The sequence below is a fragment of the Anopheles merus genome, chromosome 2R, assembly GCF_017562075.2.
Source record: "Anopheles merus strain MAF chromosome 2R, AmerM5.1, whole genome shotgun sequence".
Taxonomy (NCBI): Eukaryota; Metazoa; Arthropoda; class Insecta; order Diptera; family Culicidae; genus Anopheles; species Anopheles merus.
The window spans coordinates 27,351,209-27,375,730 of record NC_054082.1 but is presented as its reverse complement, the minus strand read 5'-3'; the positions used below and the strand labels follow the sequence as shown (position 1 = coordinate 27,375,730).

The window sequence follows — 24,522 nt, the reverse complement described above, 5'->3', positions numbered from 1 at the left end:
TTCGCGTCCCGGTCGCCCGGCTGATCGACGTCCTCCACCTCCTGGTAGAACCACATCAGCTTGTTGCGCATGTTCGGCAGAAACAGCTGATTGATCTCGTCCAGCTGGGAATGAGCCGTATCGTTAGCGAAGCAGTTGCAATCGTCATCGGCATACGCTGCCACGCACCATGTTCCCCTCGAAGATGTGGTCCATGATCTGATGTCTCGGCAGCCCGGTGGCGTCCATCAGCAGCTGGAAGGTAAACTCCAGCCGCGGGTCCATCTCACCGCGCCGTGCCTTGCGCTCGCATTCCTCCCGCCGGCGCTGTGAGTCCGGCGATTCCGTCATGACGTTTCAAAGGGGATCGGATAACAAAAATACCACGCCAACCAACAGTGGAAACAGCAAAATTGTGCGTGCGTGTGTGTTAACCCCCGGAAGGCGAAGGCGCACCAGGGAAGGGAATACAAAATCAGTCACTATTACCAATCCCACGGCTTACACACGTAAGGTGAAAATTTTTTTTAAAAAAAAGGAGGTAAAAGACTAATCAAACACGTTTACGGTGATGAAGAAGTAATGCACTGTCATTTACATGGACCTTCCCTCGGTTGGGCGGATTTAGTGATCGCTAGTACAAAGCGTTTGATTTTAGTGATGACTTCCGTACTGCTGTTCACACTCACTACTTGCAAGGCACACTGCAAATGGTGTTTTTTGTTATAAAAAATTCTATTCTATGCACTGTACAATCGAACGCATTCAAGAGATCGGCTCATGCGAGAGTATTAAGGAGCAAAGAGTCATCTTCGCACTAGGCAATACAGTACAGACGGGGGTATGCCCAACTGAAAGGTATGTTTTACACTACACTGTACCGTAGCTGAAATGAATATCCTATGAAATGATGTGTATAATTATTAACATAAAAAAATACAAAAATTGTTAAACAAAATCAGTACAAAACATGCATGCAAAACTGTACTACAACTAGTCACTAGGTTCACTGCGAGTAGGTCGGCTTGTGCTTGCGCTTGCACTGTATCTGGAATAGAAGCAATCGGGAACAGGCAAATGTCGTACGGTATTAGTATGGGAAAACTACGCTTAATAAACTGAAAAGTTCAGTGGAACGGTCTTGCTTTTGCGTACAAAATCATGCTCCAAATGGAAAGGGCAATTTTTTCGATCTTATTAGGTTCATGCAATCTTTTCAAGCTTTTGACAAAAATAGCACCGCGGCACCCAAAAAACTTAACCCATTACGCATGCTATTATCTAGTAAGTCGGCACAAAAGGTCCGGCTCCAGGCACTTCCTGGGCCGTACAGCCATTGTCTGCCTTCGAGCAGTTGCCGCGTTGCGTGATTGAATCCGATATTGGAAACATTTTCAACTAACGATAAAAGCATCCATGCTACGATGCATGACCGCACGATGTCCGGCCGGACATTCTTTCTTGCCGGCTGTATCCTTGAGAGGCCGGCTGATCAAAGAAGCATAGCAAGGAACAGATTCACCACATTGCAATGCTCTTCTTCATCAAGAAAGCTTCCTTCATCCGTCTCAAGCATCCAGCGACGTCCACACTAATCTGGTAGTAATTTTATCGCTTCGTTAGAGCGGACATTGCTATTTCGTAGAATAATTAGAACGTTGACGGAAGTACGGGATTGGAAACGTTATGCGAAGCTACGAAGGGTGGAAGCGATGCAATGCTGTCTGAAGGAAGCGCAAATACACGCGAACGGAGAACATCAACCAGTGTCTTCCGATGCAGTGAGACACTTTAAAGCTAGCAAATGCTGGAAATAAACAAACGTCCATTGTTGCTGTGCATCCATACGACACAGAACGCCTCGCAGCAAACAACTCTCTCTCTCTCTCTTTCTCTCTCGCTCTCCCTTCTGGTAAAATCAATAAATCCAAAAATAACACTTTTTAAAACATTGAAACATCCCGTTAACTGATGCATAAACCAGCCGGGAAGCGAATCACTTATTGCGCCGTGCTTCTCGGTGCTCTGGGTGCCCGTTGGCATTTGTCCTTGTCGTGTCTTTGCTGGTAAGCATCCCAACGTACCTACCCCTCGATCGATACTCGACCGTTATTCTCACAGTCCCGAACTTCCCCAGACCTGGGCCAGGGTATGAGCTGTTTAATCGTTAAACAAAATGGCGGCTTAATCATAAAAAAAGAAAACTCAAGCACAAAAAAATCAAACATGGCGAAAATTCTACCACACAAAAAGAGTAAAAATGTTATGAAAATCACTAGCAGAAACCAAAACAAAAAAAAAAACTTGCTCTAAAACGGCTTTACTTTACAGTGGCAGCTAGCAGCCTGCCGTTAGTGCCTCGTGTGCTGCTGCAAAATTTCAAAACATGCTACCATTCAAAAATTACGCAACACTCCTGTTCCGGCTCTGGTGCTTGGTCGTATCTTTCATGACAGATTTAGCACACAACCGGAGCACGTGGCCAGGCCTCCAGACCAGCACCGTGGCGCATACCTGCAGCAGATCACCTTCGGAGATTTCCTCTTCCGGTTCCTCCTCTTCCTCACTGTCCCGCTCGTGCTCGTGGCCTTCTCCATCGCCGTCCTCGCCGTCCGCACCGTCCTCACCGTCGCCATCGCCGTCCCCGTCACCATCACCATTGGGGTCACCGTCCATTGGGTCCTGCTCCATATCCTGCTCATCGCCATCGTCCTGATCGTCCATGATGATCGCACGCCGATCGTACGCTCACCCGATGGTTATTAAAAGCTGGGTAGTAAAGCTGTGTACAGAAATGTATGGAAAATTTACAATCACTTTCACACCACTGCTGCAACACACACGTCCACTCGAAGCAACGGTTAGCGGAAAAGTGAAAAATCGAATTGAAATTCAACAACTATTCTATCGCGCTGATTATTGCGTTGCTATGGGCTTTGCACGGTCTTACTACAGAACGAATGCACCGGGTGCTTTCTATCTGTTTCATGCTCCCTTGTGTAGTTAAAGGTATATGACGACAAAAGGATACTGTTCCTTCGAGACCACTCCCTTGGTGGAGTCCTAAATGTGAAGGCCTTGAGCGAATTGCAGTTTGTTGAACGGCGATCAACAGCCGGTTTGCGTTGCTAAGCGTTTCGCGCGCGTGTATTCAGTCGGTTTTGCTACGACGCAATTACCAAACATTCTAATGTCAGGAGTAGGTACACTTTTCAGGAAAACTGTCTAATTTATGAAATATGTTTATGAAAGTTTCAATGTTTTTCAAAAAGACCTCAACTATTATTAAAGAAATAATGATTTTTTTTCGTTTTTGTGTTACTTGCTGATATTTTTTGAAGAAACAATCGGTTGAATTCACATTGAATTAAACAATTATTGAGTTAGCAAAATCCTTTTTTACGTGAATAAAAAATCGAAAGCAAAGTTTCTTATGTTATCAATTACAATAAAAAAAATCTATACAGGATTCTAACGTGTTAGACCCGAAAACTCCTACAAAAAGTTTGTCCCTGTTTGGAAAGATTGGAGTCTACCGATCCCTGCTTGCAATTACTCATTGCTTGAAATACAATGGAATTATATATTTTGTAGTTTTATATTTATAAGATTTTATAGCGTATTTCAATTGAATTTGGTTTGGTATGATCTATGTTAAAATTAAAAACGGTTGTTCTATTTGCATTACATATTGGAAATCGATCTGGGGGCGTTCCCGTGGTACAATCGTCAACTCGATCGACTCAATAACATGCCCGTCATGGGTTCAAGTCCAGAATGGACCGTGCCCCCGTATCAAGGATTGACCATCCGGCTGCGTGGTAATGAATTGAGTCTCGAAAACCTGTATAGGCCGGCATGTCTGCGTAGAATAGAAGATCGGAAATCGATCTCTGTCTAGTTTAGTATGAACCAAACAATCAATGAACGCACACGCTGGATATAACAAACCTTGTGGATTGTTTCGTTGTCCAGAAAGACATCACATAGCAAGGACTTACTATTCCGTTGGTAATAATTGAGCCAAGGTCATAATACCATAATTCAGAACACAGGTGGTCCCCGAGATACACGAATTTGGCGATACGCGGATTTCTAAATTTGACTGTTATTTGAGCAAATCGTACTGATTTGACACATCAATTGTCAAATGCAAAATATATTCCTTTCTGGTTGAACTTTTAAAGCTTTAAGAAGGTTTAAAATTGTTGTATACAGTACAACAATTATAGATAGATTATAGATTATAATTATATCTAATAATTGTTAAAACTTATTATGCCAAGCAAAATTATACGAAATTCGAGATACGCGGTATTTTGCGACCGTTTTTGGTCCCCATGAACCGTGTATCTCGGCGTCCGCCTGTACATGAATAATTGAAATATCAAATGAAAATGTAGGAATAACATATTAATAAAAAATAGTCATAAATATTATAAGTAATTATTATAAATAACATAGCTTAGTAATTAATAATTATTTAATAATTAATTACAAACATACTAATTGAAAAATACTTCCTAGATTAGAAGAAATTAGGTCATTTTTCCATAAAATTCTATGTAATTCCATTCATAACAAAATCATCAAATAATCTTTTATTGTTGGGCTACCATTTGCTAAGCGAGGTAAACGATGGCGTCCAGCTTTAAGTTTCAGTAAAAAAAATCACAAACACAACAAACATCAAGGATGCTCTTTAATCGACGCCGCAAGGTGTCGTCCCACTTATAACCAAACTTATCGTTTCCATATCAACAGAAACAATCTCTTTTTGTTTATTCATCGATTTTTGGAAACAACAATGCCACGCCTAGCCATACCGCCTGTTGCTGGTCTATTAATAGTTCAAGAACGTTTCCGTATAAATTCATTCATCATTAAACCTCGACCCATTGTCTGAGGAGACAGGTGATCAACAGGTGGGAAAAGGTTAAGGTCGTTTGTTTGCTCCTCATTCATAAACAATTCATTCAACAACGGGCGTTCCGCGCAGTTAGATCAATACGCCACGCTTGTTGCTTAAACTTTGCACAATGTCCTTCACAGCCTACTCAGCTGTTAATCTGTTGCGTCCGTTACCACAAACCGAAACGCCGTTGCTAATGTCTGTTGCCAACGACGCTTTGGGTGTTGTGTAAACAAAAACAGAAAAATACACTTGTTAATTTCATTCCATTCCATGCCGCCAACAAACAATACCAATGACCTTTGCGTGCATTGTCGTATTAAGGAAAAAGGAAGCAAACAAAAAATACAAATGAAATTGAAATGATTCAAAGACAACAGCAGTAGACAGTTAGGTGCAAAACCATAAACGCATTAAAATCAACACCTTTGGCCCAAAGGCAAGCCAAACATTAAAGCCATCGACCGCGTTGCACGTGCCAGATCTTTGCCGGTTCACGGTGCGCTGTGAACGTTGTACGGATTCATTCACGCCTTTTGCACTGACATTGCAATGGAGAGGACGGGCTGTGGAAATGGCAAGAAATTAATCTAAAATTTTGCAGTCTAGAAATGTGCCTTCCGTCCACGTTTTCGATTTCGTCCCGATTTCAAATCACAACCACGTCGGAAAATGGGGTGGCAGCATTATTTGTATTTTTCTTCTTTTACTGTCCAATAATTCGCAGGATTGTCACGTGATCCAACTATAGCGCGATTGTACTTTCAATCCTTTCGAGAGAAGATTAGTTGCGTAGTTTCTACTGGCTTGCAGTCATAATGCTGCGATGATCCGAACCATCTGGTATGAAATTAGGTTAAGTTGCATCATCGTCTTGAAGGCAAACAATTCGCTGTATTGCAGCCAGTATTCCAGCAGGCTTACAAAAATCCGGCATTATCACCACCGAAAGCGAAACGCCTTTTGTTGTAGCCTTTAGTACAAAACGCGCGAACGATGTTTTTCGGCAAAAGAAAATGTGAAAATTATGCTCGTTTATGTTTATTTGCGCTTGATTTATTGTGCGTGAGCCTGTTGGCGTTTGGAAGGTGGGTTGGATATGGTTTACGACGGTACGCACCATCTATTCCGGAAGGTACTTTATTGCCCTGGGATAAGGCACAGTGCGTCCCTTCCAGCATCAAAATGGTAAAAAGAGAATAGGGAAACGCGGTAAGCAGCAGATGGAAAACACGACACACTGTCACGCTCCGTATCATTCAATGTTTAACAAACTGGTGAAATAAGAGATTTAACCTTTTACACTTGCAACAGGTAGTTGTCGGATTTGGGCCTTTTTGTAACCACTTGATGGAGCAATAGCTAGACACAAGACAGTTCCCAATGTTCTCAATTTCAACGCCCGCTTCCGACTGAGACACGCTTTGGAAAGGTGCTAACAATTTAACTAACAAGGCTTAGCTTTTCATAGGCAGCCGACCGCAACCCAGAACCCTCTCGCTAACAAAGAACACTTATTTGCACCTTCTCACCTCGCTGAGCAAACAAATCACTTTCACTGTGACATCTTAATGTTGCTCTAGAATTCCCCCAAAAAAGACACTTTTCCTGCCCAGTCCATTGTCAGTAGTTGCTGTTACCCGAACAAGAGATGAAGTTCCGAGCAATTTTTCTCCTATCCGCCCTACTGAACCACTGCTGCTGGGCGGGTGCTGTTGCCAGCGGACAAGCAAAAGCATTGATTTTCCCACCCATGACCACACTGCAGGTAGGTAGCAAAAAAAAAACCAAGTGCCAAACCGGCCGCTGAAAGAGTAAACCATCACACCGGTCCCTTAATCAATCACCCGAGTGGCAATTGTTAATGCTCCCCTCCCCGATCACTGCTCCCATCATCTCCCAGGTCACGATGTGCACCGTTACAAATGGGCGCTTGTTTAAGCCACCGAAACAGGAGTACGCCGTCCGGCGGCTCGGTATCAATTTGGGGTTCCAGGTCAACTACAATCTGCCGTTTCGATTGCTAGACTTCTACAAGCCGGCGTACTGGGCGCGGGCCCTCATCGGTGTGGTGCAGGGGCGGTTCAAACCGACCACCGTCGTGTCTGCCCGCGACTACAAGCGCTCCGTTACGCATCCCAGCTCCGACTTGACGGCGGGGCAGTTGTACCATGCCGCGGAAGAGCTGCTCCAGGCGATGGAGTTCGGTGCTGACTGTTTGGCGAAAAGTATCTGCGAGCTGGCGCACAGTCCCTTTCACCGCGAACCGAACGGCAGGGAGGATGTGCTGATGGAGGTGGCACATTTTTTGCTCACGTAAGGATATAGGTGGGGTGGTTTCCCCCGATGAAAAGGATCTATTTTATCTAACCTTTCAACTATTTTGCAGTCCATCTTTTCATCGTTCCTTTGGAGAGTCGGAATATCGTGACCGGGTTAAGTACGAGATGGCGGAAAATCTTGGCGCGAGTGGAGCCAACTGTGAGCTGATTTACGAAAGCTGTCCTAAATCGTTGCTGGCACATTATTCTAAACTTGAGTGAAGTAGTGATAGGAAAATTGAAGTTTTTGTCGGAATCGATTCCGGCTAGCTCCACAGTTTTTTTGGAATCGATTCGGGATAGTAGGTCCGGAACCAATTTTCAGAATCGATTCCGGAATCGACTCTAGCATCGGCTCCAGAATTGATTCCGTAAACGGTTCCGGAATCGAAATCGGCTCTCGAATCGGAATTGGCTCCTATATTAGCATCAACTTCCAAACGCAGTCAGTTTCGGTATCGCCACTGGACCGGCGTTTGAGTCCAATCATAATACTATTGATAACCGCAAAAAATCAAAATTTACTTCAAAATTTACGTAAAAGATCCATTCTGATGGAGATTCCAAGAATGATTTCGCTTCCAAAACATCTTTTTTCAATTCCAGAACTAATTCACATTCCAGAGCTAATTCTAATTCTGCAGTCAATTATGGATCCGTGATCGGGGCAAATAGCGATTCCCAGGTCAATTTCGATTCCGGAGCCGATTCTGTTCGCGGAATCGATTCCGGAGCCGACTCTGGAATCGGCTCCGGAGTCAACTCCGGCATCTGCTGCGGAGTCAACTTCGGCATCTGCTCCGGAATCGGCTCCGGAATCGACTCCGGAATCGATATCAGCACCGGAATCGGCTCCGGAATTGATTCCGAAAACGGAATCGGAATCGTGTAGGTCCGATTCTGAGCTCCCACCACTAGAGTAAAGCTCACCTAGTTGTTAAAGTAAATTAAGGCAAATTTGTAAAGAAAAGAATAATAAATTGGAATTTACATTATACGTATTATACGCTATACATTATACGCTACAGAACGTCGAATGTGCAGGTATTTCTAAAAAAATGAATTTTTGTGCCCGGTTTCAGTGTTGCACCAAACAAACCCGGACGTAAAACTTTTCCTAAATGCAATTAAACATAAAAACTTTTACATTTTCTTTCAAACATTATTTTGAAGACCGAATCTCCGAGTCATCAACGCACTAGTGTCACCACACCACACTCTAAGGCCAAAAACGCACCAAATTGATGCGAATTTCCCTCGCTGGCGATGATTTTTGTACAAAAAAATAACTCAATTTTCCCTCGGCGTAGACCAAAGTAGCTCATTTGACCAAGTCAACCAACTTGTTCTATGTTTGAAAACACAAAAAATAAGTTAAAATGTGTTCAAATCTTTTAAGCGTTTGGCATTAATCTGGCTTGTAAACAATCTGGAAAATTCGATTGTTTCGTATGAAGCAGAAATGTCGCGCGAGACAAGTAGCTCTGTTTGCAAAATTGAGCTACGTTTTGACGCTCTATGTCTATTTGAACGGTAAATGACGGGTAGATAAAATGAGCGAGAAGCAGCGATTTATTAACGTCAAAAACCCTCACCTTGCCCAACGGGACTACCAAATCTGCCTGACAGAAGCAATATAAACAAAGTGCAGAAACTACAGAAAAAAACATCGTAAAATTAATGGAATTATGGTGAAAATTCTACAAAACTCAACGTAGTTGGATAGTTCGTTTGCTTACAATTTTGCCCGACCCTTTAAAAGAGCGATTTATAAGTAAAACACACTGGATTCATATCAAATCTACCCGCTACAGCCCTTCAGCCCAAACCACGGAGCAGAGGGGCAAGCAAACAAAAATCGATGACAACAATCATTCCACGCAATCGTTGCCTGCTGGCCAGAAAGTAAGAGTTTCCCAGAACCACCCCATCAAAAGTGTCCGATGTAAAGCAAAAGGGAAAATCAAAACTGTGATCGGAAACGAATCAAAAACATTAAAAATGGCCACTGCGGCTATGGCAAGAGGCAGAAAAAAATCGGCCACCACCATCGCACCCAAAAGTAACCATATGGATACGGAAAGCGATGAACAGGAGGTTAGTGTGTGTGTTTCCGGTGTATTACAACTTACTAATTTCCCATGAACGCTTCCAGTACACAGCCCTCAGCCGCAAGCTGCAAAGCAAGGTGGAGGCGCTGAAAATTATGCGCTACGAGCTCGAGAAGTGCCGCACCGAGCGGGACCAGTTTAAGCTGATGGCCGAAACGATACAGCTGCGGTACTCCGCCATCAAGAACAGCCTGAACGCGCCCGACTTCCAGGCGGCCGGGTTTGGCAACAGTTCCGCCGTAAGTCTGCTGGTGAAGCAAACGCGCGAACGCAACGAAGCGCTCACGACGGAGGTGGAATCGCTCAAGCAGCGGCTGTACGATCTCGAGGGCGACATAAAGGTGGTACGCGCGCGAAACGTAGAGCTGCAGGACACGTGCGGCAAGCTGCGGGCGACCAACGAATCGCTACTCTCCGCCAACGGCGATAAGACGTGGCAGGCGGAAAAGTCCCAGCTCATCGCGCAGCTGGAGCAGCTGAGGAAGCGGAACGCTCAGCTGCAGTACGACTTTCGGTCGCTGCTGGACGAAAAGGAGGAAACCGTCACGGAACGGGACGCGTACAAGTGCAAAGCCCACCGACTGAACCACGAGCTGAACGTTGCGCTGAGGGGTGCTGGTGGTGCTGGTGGTGCCTCCCAGACACTGCTGGACATTGACGGGCTGATACTGGAGAACAAATACCAGGCCGAGAAGATTGCCAACATCGAAAACGAGCTAAGTTTGGCGCGACAAGCAGCAAGCAAATATAAGGTAATTGTTCGGTTTAATTAGGAAAAATTCCCCTCGGGGTGTTTGGCGAACTAACAGCTCACGTGTGTGATCATATTATTTTTTACTCAAACCTAACACGTCATGCCTACCAGTCCATGCTGGAAACGAACCGGAAGAAAGGCATTATCAAGCTTGGCACTAACAACAATAACAAAACGATCATGTCCCATTCACAAGGTTTGCATCACACCGCTCGTTCTCTGTCTGTCGTTCAATCGCTGTACAACTGTAGTGGATTAGGTGTAGCTGCTAATAACCTTTCCTTTATTTCATCCCTCCCCCACCTCTCAGTGAAACACCTGCTGGAGAATGGAACCGTCGACGAGCTGCCGCTCAAGGCGGCCACCATATCCGATCTGAAATCGCTCTGTCTAGCGCTGCTAGACAACGTGAACGACAAGAGCCTCGCTCTCTCGCATCAGAAAAAGACGAACAAGTACGGTGTTACGAAGGAAGGGGATTTTTTGGGTGCTGTGTTTCACGCTCTTTCTCATTTCCTCCCTTTGCAGGTTACTGGCTACAAAAATAGCGGAACTGGAGCGACACATCAAAACGCTTGCTGGCTGTGACGATCGGGCCACTATGGCGAGTCTCTCGCCGTCGCAGTACCTGCTGAACGGTTACAGCTCGGCCACGGTTGATCACCACCAGGAGGGCGAAATTATTGTGCGACACGCCAGGGAAACGTCCGACCACACACTCGACCCGGTCGGCCCGCTAGAGGGCAACAGTTCCAGCGGTCCATCGCACAGCGGTCAGCGCACGGAACCACTATCGTCCAGCTCGAACAAGAGCTGCGTGCTGAGCTGCTCCGACGAGGAGGAAGAGGAGGACGACGATGTCGTTGCTGGACGCTGCACGGGCGACAGTGCGACGACAAACACCTCCAACGCGGAAGAACTGCAGGCAGCGATCGCGCAACTGGTAGCGTCCGTCGAACGTGAGCTTAGTGCGGACGAGCAGCTACCCCAACTGCCCGACGATATTGCGGCGCTCATCGAGCAGTTCAAGGAAGCGTCGTCCGGCGATTGCACCTCCTAAACAGTCACCGTGCTGATCTTGGCTGATCTCTTTTGTTATTTGCGTTTTTCGAATCGTGTTGTACCCACCTCTCCTTACGCTAAAGCACCCTATCCAGCCAAGAACAGTCGCTTACCTTTCCTCGCTATGGCACTATTGGAGCTGATGGTGGTAATTAATTCCGCCCCGAACTTGATTTATCCTTCCGTGACGTCAGATCGACGCAGCAGAAAAGAAAAAAAAACGTGTGACAGATTTGAGCCGAACCGGATCAGGAAACAAACATGTTATCAGTAATAAACACTTGAACAGAACCAAAGCTACAGAATGGCACGTTTGCTTGGGTGATATATTTTTTTATCGATGTTTATCTATCACGAAGAAAGTAAATCATTCGATCGGGCATGTGTCTGTTTGCTCAACGGTCTGGTAGAATATTGATCGCATCTGTGTGTCTGCCCCTTCAAGAGCACATGCTGCATGACGTTTTGGGGCACACGGACTCGGAACCTCCCGACGATCACCATCCGCTGCCCCCTGGTGTCTAGTGTTGGTGCCGTTGACACTGGCCAATTGTCCGATGCGCTAATCTTTGCATCATTGTTCCACCCGGCGCAAGGCGCAGGATCGAGCCGAATCGTCATGTTAGCGGCAATTCGCTAAAACTCACCGCAACGCAACGACAGGTGAGTTTACCGCCTAACTCCCAGCAATCACATGGGGCAGGCGGAGGAGGGCGAAAATACAAATCGCTACTGGAGGTGAGATTTATCGGCTCAAGCCAACCCCCAGTCCGTCCGCCCCTCCCAATACACTACAGAGGGCCCTGCTTGCACAGATCCGCACCATCTCTATATATATAAGACGGTCAGCCCTGCGCCACGCTCAGACGGTGTTTCGGGTATTAACGGGACGGTCGATCGTTGGTGCGGGTGTCGGTTCCGGTTTCCTCAACATTTTCCTGTAACCAAGCGAATGGTTCGCCCAGTGCAGTGGGAGGCACACGCCAAGGCAACAAGTGAAGGGACTTTATCAACCAAACCTCCAACTCCAATGGCAGCATTGGTGGATGGTCCGTGAGCGAGCACATACAGCGCGTACACGCAGTGACTTTTCAGTTGGTGTGTCGGAAATTGTAACCAAAAGACGATCCTTTGTATAAAAGACAAGTGAAGGAGTGTGACAACACAAGTGGAAAAACAGCAAACGTTCAGTGAGTTCTGGGTACAAGAATATTGAATCTAGTGTCACTGTACAATGGTGCGTAACGATGCCACCGGCGGCAAGGGGTACGATAACCGGGCCGTGGTGGTCTCCGACGAATCGGTCGTGCTGGAGATGAACAATGGCAATGGCCGCATCCATCGGGATAGTCTGCTTGGGCTAAGGTAAGTAGGGCCAAGGTTTAGACAAAGCATTATCGATGATCACGTGGTGTAGTTGCGAAATTTTCTGGATTTTAATCACGAACACACCCAGAGATACCTTTCAAAAGATTTGGTTTATAATTCTGTTATAATTCAACCAATCACAGCTAATCAATCCTCGATCATCTAAAAGCATTGCTTTAACTAAGACGAGTCATCCAAGATCTTTGTGAAAGGCTCCGCGCACATGGACACCCATGTGACTCGTGGTTGCTTACGAAATGCTCTCTGAAGTTGAAAACAGTCGTACAGATATGATTCTTGCAAAGATGGAGAACCTGTTCTGAAATCCATTGATTTGAAAACAACCAATTCTTCGCTGGGAATAGAATTTTGCAATACTACGGCACTGTTTTTTTCCAAGAATCGCTCATTGCAAACTCCAATGACCTAGTCTCAGTCTACGGGTAGCGGCCGTACCACGCCGCTGCAATGAATCTATCTCTCGCTGCTATTATGGCACTATCTGCACATACACATACACACAAAAATGAATCAATTAACACCCGATCTGTTTGCCGTACTCACTCATCCGCTAATATTCGCTAACTAATGGTGTGAAAATTTCAAGCCCCTACTCACTCCCCCCACCGAACTGCTGGTGTCCGCTGAGCCTATTAATTTGATTACGACTCACCCGTCACCAGCCAACTCCCATGGCACGGATGCCCTGAGCCCCGGTCAGCCCTGAAATGTACCTTCGCCTGTCGTCGTGCCTGTCGTGCCTACTAATCCGCGCGCGTGTCCCACGTCTTAAGATTAAGCATCACCTCCAACCGACATCACGGTCACTGCTAATCCCAAACCCACCCAACCTTCGTTTGAACCCTTCGTTCACAGTGAGCCACTGCCCCGGCTGGACCACTACCGGGCATCGCAGCGCAATGCCAAGCGGCCGTCGATCGGGGTGCTGCACGGCGATCGCGACTCGAAGTCCGGCGGCGAACCGGAGGAACAGCTCGAGGAGGAAGCGAAAGCGCCGGGCCACGCGTTCCGGCTCGGCTGGGTGCAGGGTGTGCTCATACCCTGCCTGCTCAACATCTGGGGCGTGATGCTGTTCCTGCGCCTCAGCTGGGTCGTCGGGCAGGCCGGCATCGTGCAGACGCTGATCATCATCGCGCTCTCGTACGTGGTGTGCGTCATGACCACGCTGTCCCTGTCGGCGCTCTGCACGAACGGCCAGATCAAGAGCGGCGGCCTGTACTACATCATTTCCCGGTCGCTCGGTGCCGAGTTCGGGGCGTCGGTCGGTATCGTGTTCGCGTTTGCCAACTCGGTGAACGCGGCCATGAACACGATCGGTTTCTGCAGCTCGCTCAACGATCTGCTGCGTAAGTAGATGCAGTGGTCCCGGTCATCTACGTCCTCGTATATTAACGAAATGCACCATCCCCCACCCCAAAAACACACACACACACACACACACACACACACACACACACACACACACACACACACACACACACACACACACACACACACACACACACACACACACACACACACAGGAAGCCTCAATACGAAGATCGTCGACGGTGGCGTGAACGACATTCGCATCGTCGGGTCCGCCTTTCTGCTGCTCATGATCATCATCTGCGCCATCGGCATGGACTGGGAGGTGAAGGCCCAGAACTTCCTGCTGGTGCTGATCGTTGTCGCGATCTTCAACTTCATCATCGGTGCGATCATCGGTCCGGGCGCGTCCAGCGAGGAGCTCGGCAAGGGCTTTCTGGGCATCTCGGCGTCCCTGCTCGCCGCCAACATGGGCCCGGGCTACACGGTGATGAACGGGGTGCAGCAGAACTTTTTCAGCGTGTTCGCCATCTTCTTCCCGAGCGTGACGGGCATCCAGAGCGGGGCGAACATCTGTGGCGATCTGCGCGACCCGGCCAAGGCCATCCCGAAGGGTACGCTGTGGGCCTGCCTCATATCCGCCATCTCGTACGTGCTGTTCTCGTTCATGGCGGCCGGTGCCGCCGTCCGGGAAGCGTCCGGCAATGCGTCCGATCTGGTGGGCGTCACCTTTACCAGCTGCGCCACCGGTGTAAGTAGCACAGGAGTCGTGGGAAGTTGACAGAGACAGGAGCGAATCGGCTCAATCGGTTGTGTGTGCGTTTTTTTTTATTTTCCTTCCACAGAACTGTACGTACGGTCTGCTCAACGATTACACGGTGATGCAGCTCATTTCGCTGACCAGCGCGATCACGTACGCCGGCTGCTGGGCGGCAACGCTCAGTACCGCCCTCACGAACATCCTCTCCGTACCGCGGCTCATCCAGGCGCTCGGCATCGATCGCATCTATCCCGGGCTGATCTTCTTCTCCAAGGGCTACGGCAAGCACGGTGAACCGTACCGCGGGTACGGGCTCGTGTTTCTCGTCTCGCTCATCTTCATCCTAATTGCCGATCTGGATGCGATCGCGTCCCTCATCACCAACCTGTACCTGGCGTCGTACGCGTTCATCAACTTCTGCACGTTCCACGCGGCCACCGTGAAGCCGCTCGGCTGGCGGCCAACCTTCCGCTACTACCACCCGTACGTCAGCCTGCTCGCTACCGTCCTGTGCGTCGCGATCATGTTCCTCATCTCCGTCGTGTCGTCCTTCATTGCGATGGCGTTCATCTTTGTGCTGTATCTGGTGGTCGTGTACCGCAAGCCGGAAGCAAACTGGGGCTCCTCGGTGCAGGCCCAGGCGTACAAAACCGCCCTCAACTCCACCCTCAACCTGGAGGGCACGAGCGATCACGTGAAGAACTATCAGCCGCAAATCCTGGCGATCGCGGGCGACCCGATGCAACGGCCGGCACTGATCGATCTGGCCCACCTGATCACCAAGCACAGCTCGCTGATGGTGATCGGCAACATCATACCGCAGCGACTGCCGTACAAGCGGCGCCGGGCCCTGTCCGACATGGGGAAGAGCTACCTGAAGGACTCGAACATTCGCGCGTTCTACAAAATCGTGGACGGGGTCGACTTCGACCAGGGCGCACGGTGCCTGATCCAGTCGACCGGGTTCGGCCGGCTGGCACCGAACATTCTCATGCTGGGCTACAAAACGAACTGGCGGGTGGCGAACCATCAGCAGCTGAATGCGTACTACAACACATTGCAGTAAGTTGGATAGCAGTAAGAGCAGTAGTAGTGCTTCCTAGGGTGCGGTTGCTATCATTTTGTCTCTCTTTCCCACCGCGCCCCAGTACCGCGTTCGATAACCGGCTCGCCCTGCTGATTCTGCGCATGGGCAAGGGGCTCGACATCTTCAAGGGCCTGTCGAGCAGTGACCTCTACACGACCATTCCCTCGCCCCAGGAAACGACCGTATCGTTCACCTCGAAGCGGATGGCCGCTCGCCGCTCGCTAATGCCCGTCAACTCCAACCTCGACCTGCACGAGCTGATGCAGTCGAACCGTTCCAGCCAGACGTCCCCAGCGCCCACGTTCCACGCTGCACCGGCGTTCGACTATCCGGCGCCACCGGTCGTGGCCGAGCCGGAAGCGAACCTGTTCAAGCAGAAGCAACCGAAGGGCACGATCGACGTCTGGTGGCTGTACGACGACGGTGGCCTCACGATGCTGCTGCCGTACATCATCACGACCCGCTCGAAGTGGGAAAAGTGTAAGATACGGGTGTTTGCACTGTCGTCCGTTAACGTGCAGGAGGAAGAGACGAAGTAAGTGGCCAATGACGACGGCCCCGCACGCAGTGCAGTAGAGGAGAGGGCTTGCTTAAAGCTCTTATAATCCGGTTTGGTTTTACTTTTTTTTTTATCGCACCTCAAGCTTGAAACTGCTGCTCGACAAGCTGCGTATCAGCTATCTCAGCCTCACGATGGTCAAGGTGACGGACAAGCCGATGGCATCGACCATCGAGGAGCACCGGGAGCTGTTGCGCACCGTCGCCGACACGAACGACGATCTGCCCGTGCTGTCCGAGTCGGAGAAGCAGCAGCTCGAAGTCAAGACGAACCGCCAGCTGCGCCTGCGCGAGCTGCTACTGGAACACTCGAAGTCGGCCTCGCTTATCGTCATGTCAATGCCCGTCCCCAGACAGGTAGGGTAGTGGCGCGAAACCATTGCAACCATGCGTGTTGCGTAAACGCTTGCTTAAACTCACGTTCGCTCCACCTTTCTCCTTTTCCCGCAACCAGGACACCGTATCGGCCGTACTGTACATGTCTTGGCTAGAAATGTTGACCAAGGATATGCCACCGTTCCTGCTGGTGCGCGGCAACCAAACGGAGGTGCTCACCTTCTACTCCTAAACCGTAAGCCCACCTTTACGCGATTGTTACATAGATGCTGTGTTGCTCGGTATGAAATAAAGCAGATCGAAAAATTTAAAAAAAAACACAAACATTGCACGATCAATTCTTCACAGTCCTATCAGGAGTTGTTTTGTGTGTGTGTGTGTGTGTCTCTCTCTCTTACCAGTGCTGAATGCCACGCTCGAACCCTTGATTGCAAATTTAGCGCCATTCTTCGACATCCAACAGTCGGACGTAAATTGGGAAAGCATACGTGCTGCACGTGCTAATTGAATCAGGCCGGACGATGTGTTTTGCTACGGCCGTAATGGGCGGACGGATCGACGATCTTCGTTTGGGGCATCGTGAAGCTTTACACTTCACAACACATCAAACCGCTTTTACGATTTGTTGGGTAATCATGGAAATAGAGAAAGGATTGACTTTGTGAGTAAGTTTGAAATGTGCTTTTTTTAAATAACTAAATACGGTGAACGGTGGATGAAAGATAACTTAAAGAACATGTGAGACATGTAGAAATATATAGAACGATCGAATCTTATTGAAGTTAGCTTTAATAGTTATTTATTTATTTATTTATTTATTTCCACAATTAATGGGTCTGGTATTAGATAGACTATGAGCCTTGCCACTTAATTAAATGTGTTATTACTAATCTTGCCTATTTCTGAGCGCATACTAATCCAAAATCCTAATTTTAAAGCTCTACGTAGTCAAATGATTTGCAATAAGAACTGAACTGTCTACACATTGTCAATAGAGGGTCGTCACTCAGGGGGAGGGACTCAGGCGCGTCAATCTGATGTCTCAACAGTTTGGCTAAAACACACACACCTTGTGCAACTTTTTTCGGCGATGTGCGAGGGATTGCAGCTCATGCAACAAACATCGCGTGCGGTAGTTTGGCACATTAAAATGTCCTCCGCAAGCGAGGCAATAAACCGCGACTCTAGTAGATATACATTGCACAGATTCAACTTTCGCACAGAGCTCTATTGTTTGAGAACACCACACAACACAGTCAAGCTCAAGGATGGATCGGACTAGACAATTATACAATGACTTTAAACACAGAGGATCTCTTAATTCAGTAGATTGTTGGATAAGGAAACCTAAAATATTGATATCTCTGAAGGAACTCTGAACGATCAACAGCTTTGCAATCGTTTAGGTTTAAGGAGAATTTCATTAAAAAAAAACTAGAATTCTTCTAGCTTCGACATAGTTTAAAAATTATAAATTTATTATTTAAATAGATAGAAACTAGAAAACATACATTGTCAAACGCAATGGAATAAAATCCAAGCACACGGGCAGGGAAAGCGAAAACGGTCGTGGACAGGATCTTCATTAGAGTCCGATTTTAGGCACAAGTGTAACATTGAGATCGAAACTGTGCCAACCAATTATAGGGCAACTGCTAAAATTCCGAAAATGGCTCAATGGTCTAGAGATCCCTGTAACTTTACTCAGCTAACTAGCTACACCTGTAGTATGGCTGTATTGAGTAACCGACACTTAAAGACACTTCAAACAGGTAAGAGCTTCCACAAAAAGGTTCGAGAAATTGAAGCCCAGTGGATGGTGGTGCTTCCCCGTACACCGAACTAACACGTACCGCATTCCTATACCGTTTGAGCATAGTGCCAAATTCTGGAACGACAGCCAAACTGACGACCACCATTGAAACGAACCGCGCACAGCTGTTTAAACTAACCGTAAAGGCACATTGGCACAGTAAAACACTTCCCAACACCCTAAGCTTGGGCGGCACAGTTGAGCGGTTCGTTCTGTTAACAGGTGCGCCGAGAAAGTGCGCGAAGTGTAGTGTTGCATACAAAAACTGTCAAAAAAAAAGCTCAATCCTCTTATAATTTATAGTTACTGGGCGCTGTGTAATGAGTAAAAGTACAGATATTATTTGCTGCAATACGTACATATAAAGCAAAACGTAAGTGTAGCTGTACCGTCTCTAAAAGTGTGAAAGTTTGCCGGGCTTCCGTGTGAATAAACCAGCCATTTAGCAACCAAACGCTTCCAGATGATTCGCACTAATTAAGCAACACACGTTTGGGAAAGCAACACTGTGCTGTATCAATGGTGGTGTTTTGTTTCCCTGTCGAAGGACTGCCGATCGATCGTAAGCGGAACCAAACTGGTGCGAACCAGTGCCGGCCGGTAGCCGGTCCGTTACTTCCACTGAGCACGTTTGCGCAAAATGGACGCATTGAATAGAGCACTCGGCAAAAGTGAAAGTGTTTATAAAATTATTTAGAATGTTTTAAAATGATCATTAAATCACGATTGAAATATTTGCAAACATATTTGTAATAGTAGCTTACTTGTGAACTCTCTGATCGCTGATCTTCGAAACATGAATAATATGACCTTCTTTCAATCTTACATTACACGTCGTGTGCTCCAGCTGATCAATCAAATCAATAATTCATGTAGCACCATCAAAAACGAGCCATGATCGTTCACTAGCTCAAATCGTTCACTAGCTAGCTAATAACACACAAAAGTGAAACCAACTCCAGCAATATCACCGTTCGCTTTCTGTCACTTGTTTGTAACGCACGATCGAGCAGCTGATTTGCTCGTTTGTTTGCTTAGACACTTGTCACCTTCCCGCCGTTCGGCTGTCGCAAAAAGGCGGGCACTCCACTTTACTTGATCTTCCCGAAATAACCCAAATTTACACCAATTACTCAAAACAACTTGAACCCGAGAACACAGAGAACGGAGCAGCGTGAATGTGGGGTTTTGTTTTTTCTTCCCTCCCAAACTTTTTCAATGTCCAATGCACGATCGCATGGTATGGTTGGCAGTTTGGCTGGCTCGATCGTAACGAACGGTTGTGCTTGTAAGAAGCTTTGAATTTTCTATTTACCGCTTTAGCAGACAGCTCCATATAGCGGCAAAAAACTAAAGCATGGTGTGGGAACAGTACGGTATAGTGAGCGTAACCCATCGTGTGCTAGGCTCGTTAAGAAGGCCGAAAAGCGTACGCCCGGGTGAGAGTGGTGCTAATAATGTACAGAACGGTGAGCGCCGTAAGACGCCGAACGGAACGCCGCCAACTGATGTGCCGAAGGTCATCTTTACCGTAGACGATGAGCAAAGCTGGGCCTCGATCGATCTCGAGTCGGGGTACGACGATCGTACGGCAAACGGTGCCGACAGTGCGCACGATGCCGACCACCATCTGACCACGTGAGTGCAAAAAAGGCAAAGGAGACGCCTGGTAGTTTGTAGTGCATTTGGTGTTTCCAGTGCAAGTCTTTTTAAAATGCGATCGCTTTCCATTGCTAGGGATCCCCTTCCACGGCTGGAGCATTACCGCACCTCACAGAAAGCGATCCGGCGGCCCTCGATCGGCGAGCTGCACGGTGATCTCGACGAGCAGGACACGGTAAGGCATGGGTTCTCAAGTTTGTACACGCACACGCATCACCGCTCGACGCATCAACGCTTCCCATCTCCCCGCAGGGTGCAAACGATAGGAATGATTCGTGTCAAACAGGCCCAGATCAAGCTGGCATCCGGCTCGGCTGGGTGCAGGGTGTGCTCATACCCTGCCTGCTCAACATCTGGGGCGTGATGCTGTTCCTGCGCCTTAGCTGGGTTGTCGCGCTGGCCGGCATTCTCGAGACGCTGCTCATCATTGGCCTCTCGTATCTGGTGTGCGTGATAACGACCCTCTCCCTGTCGGCGATGTGCACGAACGGGAAGGTGAAGGGCGGCGGCATCTACTATCTCATATCGCGCTCGCTCGGTCCCGAGTTCGGTGGTGCGGTCGGGATCGTGCTCGCCTTCTCCAACTCCGTCTCGGTCTCGATGAACACGATCGGGTTTTGCAGCTCACTCAACCAGCTGCTCGGTAGGTGTGTCTGCCGCCGCCCAGCGGGTGGCAAAGTTCTCTAGCAAAGCAACCACTTTTTTTTTCACCACACAGCAAGCTTTGGAGTGAAAATCTTCGACGGTGGCGTCAACGATATGCGGCTCGTCGGGACGCTAATGATCCTGCTCATGGTGATCGTTTGTGCGGTCGGGATGGACTGGGAAGCGAAGGCACAGAATGTGCTGGTCGTTGCGATCGTGCTCGCGATCGGTGGCTTCACGGTGGGTGTCCTGCTCGGGCCACGCACCGATGCCGAGCGGGCGAAAGGATTTACCGGCCTGTCCGGGGAACGGTTCGTGGACAACCTTGGCCCGGACTACCGGCACAGCGAGGGCATCGAGCAGGACTTTTTCAGCGTGTTCGGCATATTCTTCCCGAGCGTGACGGGCGTCCATGCGGGGGCCAACATTTGCGGCGAGCTGAAGGACCCGGCCACGGCCATACCGAAGGGGACGCTGCTGGCGCTGCTCATTTCCGGCCTGTCGTACGTTGCCTTCGTACTGCTGGCCGGTTCGGCCAGCTACCGGGATGCATCGGGCGACCTGGCCGATCTGGTCAATGGTACGTTCGGTCGCTGTAGCTCCGGACGCCCGGAGCATTGCCGCTACGGGCTGCACAACGACTACAGCATCATGCAGCTGATGGCCGTGTCCGGTGCGCTTATCTATGCCGGTTGCTTTGCCGCCACGCTCTCGACAGCGCTCACGAATCTGACGTCCGTGCCGCGCATCATTCAAGCGCTCGGGACGGACCGGCTCTACCCGGGGCTGACGTACTTCGCGCAAGGGTTCGGCAAGCGGAACGAACCGTACCGCAGCTATGCGCTCGTGCTGTGCGTCTCGGTGCTGTTTGTGCTGCTCGCCAACCTGAACCTGCTGGCACCGCTCATCTCCAACTTTTATCTCGCCTCGTACGCGCTCATCAACTTTTGCACGTTTCACGCGGCCACGGTAAAGCCGATCGGTTGGCGACCGACGTTCCGGTACTACAACCAGTGGGTCAGCCTGCTCGGGACGGTGCTGTGTGTGCTGATCATGTTCCTGATCGACATCATCTCGACCGGCGTGACGATGGTGCTGATCTTTGTGCTGCATCTGGCCGTCATCTACCGCAAGCCGGACGTGAACTGGGGCTCGACCACGCAGGCGCAAAGCTACAAGAGTGCGCTGTCCGCCGCGCTCAAGCTGCAGTGCGTGGGCGACCACGTGAAGAACTATCACCCGTCGGTGCTGGTGCTGACCGGGCAGCCGGCCACCCGGCCCGCCCTGATCGAGCTGGCCCACCAGATCACGAAGCGCCAGGCGCTGCTAATTGTGGGCGATGTGGTGCGGGACCGGCTGTCGCACCGGAAGCGCGAGCTGCGGTCGCGCGACTGCCGCAGCTTTATGGAGCTGCGCAAGATCGAGGGCTTCTATCAGCTGATCGATGGCATTGGGTTGGAGAAGGGGGTGCGCGCGTTAATACAGACGTCCGGGGTGGGCAAGCTGTCGGCCAACATTGTGCTGGTGGGGTACAAGGCGGACTGGATGCGGTGTCCGGTGCAGGAGCTACAGACGTACTACAATGTGCTGAAGTGAGTTTAGCGCCGCTGGATCATGATGATGATGGTGCATTCGTATCCGTACTGTGGAATGTATTTTTTCCGTTAATTTACAGCGATGTGTTTGACAATCGGATGTCATTGGCCGTGTTGCGACTGCCGAATGGGTTGGATTTGTCCCACCTAACATCAGACGGACCTTCGAACACCGGCGGCAGTTTGGGCACGATCGCGAACGATTCCTTGGCGAGCTTGCAGCAACATATCATTGACTCCTCCGCAGCCCACCAAACCACCAACAAGCTCATGTACGTCGATTCCAACCTTGGATTCCAGAGCGCCGGGAAGGTGGGCCGAACGGAAAGCCCTTCCAACACGAGCCGGGAAAGCATCGCGTGCTCGACGCGGGCCGAGTCCTGTCTGCCGCTCGAACTGCACGACCGGCTGAACGTGTTCCGGCACAAGCAACCGAAGGGTACGATCGATGTCTGGTGGCTGTATGATGACGGTGGGCTTACCATGCTCATACCCTACATCCTCTCGATGCGTTCCAAGTGGGCCGACTGCAAGGTGCGCGTGTTTGCCCTCACCAACCAGCAGCGGGAGCTGGAGCTGGAGCAGAAGAAGTAAGTAGTTGCGTTAGCTGCTTCACCCAGTGCTGCAAAATGTCACTGTCAATGTCATAAAAAATCTGACTCGAACAAAATCCATATCAACACAATTGTACACACGTACACAATTGTGATAATCAGAGGAGATACTCAAAACGATTGGTGTGACCAATACATGCTTCATGACATTTGGTCATGACTTGGTCAGTCACTATGTTATGACTTTTTTACTGTGATCAGTTCTGCAAAATATCACCTAGATAGTCATGACAAATTCCGGCTGAACCAAAATGATGTCAGCGTCACGAGCTCTACTGGGATGATCAGAGACGAGACTCAAACAGTTGGTGCGACCATCACATGTGACATTTTGTGCGACCAACTCATGGTTGTGACATTTTGTGTCGATGATCATCGCGATGGTCATGGGAGATATGCGGTGCTTGCGAGTGGTTCCACGAAACAAAATGAATATATTTTCTCGCGCTGTTTGACTCGACAGACAATCAAAGCAGGCAGAGCGAGAGAACATGCTCATTTTGATGCTTGGAACCACACGCCAAGAATGTCGTGATTATCACCGACACAAAATGCCATGACCAAGTGAGTAACCAAGAGTTGGGTGCTAAACAAAATGTCATCAAGCATGTGATTGATTCACCAACTTTTTGGGTCTCACCTCTGATCAGCTCAGTTGTGTACGTGAGCCGATTTGAGCTTCGTTTCAGTCATGAGTGTTGGTGGCAGAAACAGTGGCATTTGGTAGCACTGTTCACAGCCACAAAAAGGCATGATTATGCTTGTGACGGCATTAAGCTCAGCTTGTGAGTCAGAGTATCAGGTTTAACTCAAGAATTCGCATGTCGCGGTCGGCTTGTCATGACGCACTTTCATTGAGTATCAGCAATCAGCATCAAGCTACCACGGATATGTTCATTGTTTTCGTTGGTGAAAATCTCGTGATGCTCATGACATTTTGCAGCACTGGCTTCACCTTTGCGAGGCATTACACACTGATTCCCTTTTGCTCCCCACTCTGCACACAGCATGGCAAACCTGCTGGCGAAGCTACGGATCGACTACTCATCGCTCATAATGCTGCAGGACGTCACGCAACCGCCCCGGCCGGAAACGGTCCAGCTGCACCAGCAGCTGCTGAAAAGCTTCGACCATCTGCCGGCCCATCTGACGCCACCCGAGCTAAGCTCGCCGGAGCGGGTTGCGCTGGCGGAAAAGACCCATCGCCAGCTGCGGCTAAGGGAGATGCTGCTGGAGCATTCGCTCGAGGCACGCTTGATCGTGATGTCCATGCCGATGCCGAGGATGGTACGTTTGTCGCCCGAAACAGCCGTGTGTGTGTGTGTAAGTTCATTTAAATTGTTCTTTGTTCTCCCCCGCGCGCAGGGTACCGTTTCGGCCTCGCTGTACATGTCCTGGTTGGAGATGCTGTCCAAGGACATGCCACCGATGTTGCTCGTGCGCGGCAACCAGACTTCAGTATTGACGTTCTACTCCTAGGTGCGGTGATTTGCGTGTCGAGAGAGCTTTCGGTTTAATGCTGCTACACTAAAATAGATGTTAATTAATGGCAATTAAAATGGGACGCAAATGGAAAGCGACTTTAAATCGGAGAAAGAAGATTTATTACCTAAACA

At 49.0% G+C, this 24,522-nt stretch overlaps 5 protein-coding genes across 5 annotated transcripts in view; 4 read left to right on the top strand and 1 right to left on the bottom strand.

Moving 5' to 3' along the window:
• Positions 1 to 2,840, bottom strand: part of LOC121588689 (dynein heavy chain 5, axonemal) — a 24,461-nt gene extending 21,621 nt beyond the window's left edge. The window contains exons 1-3 of the mRNA XM_041906926.1: positions 2,494 to 2,840; positions 169 to 306; positions 1 to 104 (exon numbers count right to left, since the gene is read on the bottom strand). The exon at positions 1 to 104 is cut by the window's left edge and continues 198 nt beyond it. Of these exons, the coding sequence (XP_041762860.1) occupies positions 1 to 104; positions 169 to 306; positions 2,494 to 2,703 (452 nt within the window). The 5' untranslated portion in view covers positions 2,704 to 2,840. The remainder of the gene's footprint in view (positions 105 to 168; positions 307 to 2,493) is intronic.
• Positions 2,841 to 6,542: 3,702 nt separating this feature from the next.
• LOC121590536 lies at positions 6,543 to 7,434 on the top strand. Its single transcript, XM_041910306.1, has 3 exons — positions 6,543 to 6,659; positions 6,795 to 7,207; positions 7,281 to 7,434. Exons 1-3 carry the CDS (start codon positions 6,543 to 6,545, stop codon positions 7,432 to 7,434), a joined length of 684 nt encoding a protein of 227 aa, XP_041766240.1.
• A 1,368-nt stretch (positions 7,435 to 8,802) lies between these two features.
• LOC121590752 (coiled-coil domain-containing protein 149) lies at positions 8,803 to 11,469 on the top strand. Its single transcript, XM_041910689.1, has 5 exons — positions 8,803 to 9,309; positions 9,368 to 10,075; positions 10,189 to 10,273; positions 10,388 to 10,532; positions 10,606 to 11,469. Exons 1-5 carry the CDS (start codon positions 9,214 to 9,216, stop codon positions 11,135 to 11,137), a joined length of 1,566 nt encoding a protein of 521 aa, XP_041766623.1. The 5' UTR covers positions 8,803 to 9,213; the 3' UTR covers positions 11,138 to 11,469.
• Positions 11,470 to 11,987: 518 nt separating this feature from the next.
• Positions 11,988 to 16,931, top strand: LOC121590751 (bumetanide-sensitive sodium-(potassium)-chloride cotransporter-like). Its single transcript, XM_041910688.1, has 7 exons — positions 11,988 to 12,504; positions 13,384 to 13,874; positions 14,052 to 14,587; positions 14,682 to 15,658; positions 15,745 to 16,218; positions 16,328 to 16,598; positions 16,696 to 16,931. The coding sequence occupies exons 1-7, from the start codon at positions 12,374 to 12,376 to the stop codon at positions 16,807 to 16,809; spliced, it is 2,994 nt and encodes a 997-aa protein (XP_041766622.1). The 5' UTR covers positions 11,988 to 12,373; the 3' UTR covers positions 16,810 to 16,931.
• A 1,185-nt stretch (positions 16,932 to 18,116) lies between these two features.
• Positions 18,117 to 24,478, top strand: LOC121590750 (bumetanide-sensitive sodium-(potassium)-chloride cotransporter-like). Its single transcript, XM_041910687.1, has 8 exons — positions 18,117 to 18,763; positions 19,714 to 20,028; positions 20,128 to 20,227; positions 20,305 to 20,695; positions 20,771 to 22,289; positions 22,373 to 22,882; positions 23,914 to 24,193; positions 24,272 to 24,478. The coding sequence occupies exons 2-8, from the start codon at positions 19,748 to 19,750 to the stop codon at positions 24,383 to 24,385; spliced, it is 3,195 nt and encodes a 1,064-aa protein (XP_041766621.1). The 5' UTR covers positions 18,117 to 18,763; positions 19,714 to 19,747; the 3' UTR covers positions 24,386 to 24,478.
• Positions 24,479 to 24,522: the final 44 nt, after the last annotated feature.

What these genes read in the sequence shown, in the direction of transcription:
- LOC121590536 (XM_041910306.1), top strand. Translation starts at nt 6,543, where the DNA reads ATGAAGTTCCGAGCAATTTTTCTCCTATCCGCCCTACTGAACCACTGC. An exon ending in CACCCATGACCACACTGCAG is followed by an intron (nt 6,660 to 6,794) that starts GTAGGTAGCAAA and finishes ATCATCTCCCAG; the next exon opens with GTCACGATGTGCACCGTTAC. An exon ending in GTGGCACATTTTTTGCTCAC is followed by an intron (nt 7,208 to 7,280) that starts GTAAGGATATAG and finishes ACTATTTTGCAG; the next exon opens with TCCATCTTTTCATCGTTCCT.
- LOC121590750 (XM_041910687.1), top strand. Translation starts at nt 19,748, where the DNA reads ATGGTGTGGGAACAGTACGGTATAGTGAGCGTAACCCATCGTGTGCTA. An exon ending in GCCGACCACCATCTGACCAC is followed by an intron (nt 20,029 to 20,127) that starts GTGAGTGCAAAA and finishes TTCCATTGCTAG; the next exon opens with GGATCCCCTTCCACGGCTGG. An exon ending in CTGGAGCTGGAGCAGAAGAA is followed by an intron (nt 22,883 to 23,913) that starts GTAAGTAGTTGC and finishes CTCTGCACACAG; the next exon opens with CATGGCAAACCTGCTGGCGA.
- LOC121590752 (XM_041910689.1), top strand. Translation starts at nt 9,214, where the DNA reads ATGGCCACTGCGGCTATGGCAAGAGGCAGAAAAAAATCGGCCACCACC. An exon ending in CGGAAAGCGATGAACAGGAG is followed by an intron (nt 9,310 to 9,367) that starts GTTAGTGTGTGT and finishes GAACGCTTCCAG; the next exon opens with TACACAGCCCTCAGCCGCAA. An exon ending in AAGCAGCAAGCAAATATAAG is followed by an intron (nt 10,076 to 10,188) that starts GTAATTGTTCGG and finishes CATGCCTACCAG; the next exon opens with TCCATGCTGGAAACGAACCG.
- LOC121590751 (XM_041910688.1), top strand. Translation starts at nt 12,374, where the DNA reads ATGGTGCGTAACGATGCCACCGGCGGCAAGGGGTACGATAACCGGGCC. An exon ending in GCGTACTACAACACATTGCA is followed by an intron (nt 15,659 to 15,744) that starts GTAAGTTGGATA and finishes ACCGCGCCCCAG; the next exon opens with TACCGCGTTCGATAACCGGC. An exon ending in GTGCAGGAGGAAGAGACGAA is followed by an intron (nt 16,219 to 16,327) that starts GTAAGTGGCCAA and finishes TCGCACCTCAAG; the next exon opens with CTTGAAACTGCTGCTCGACA.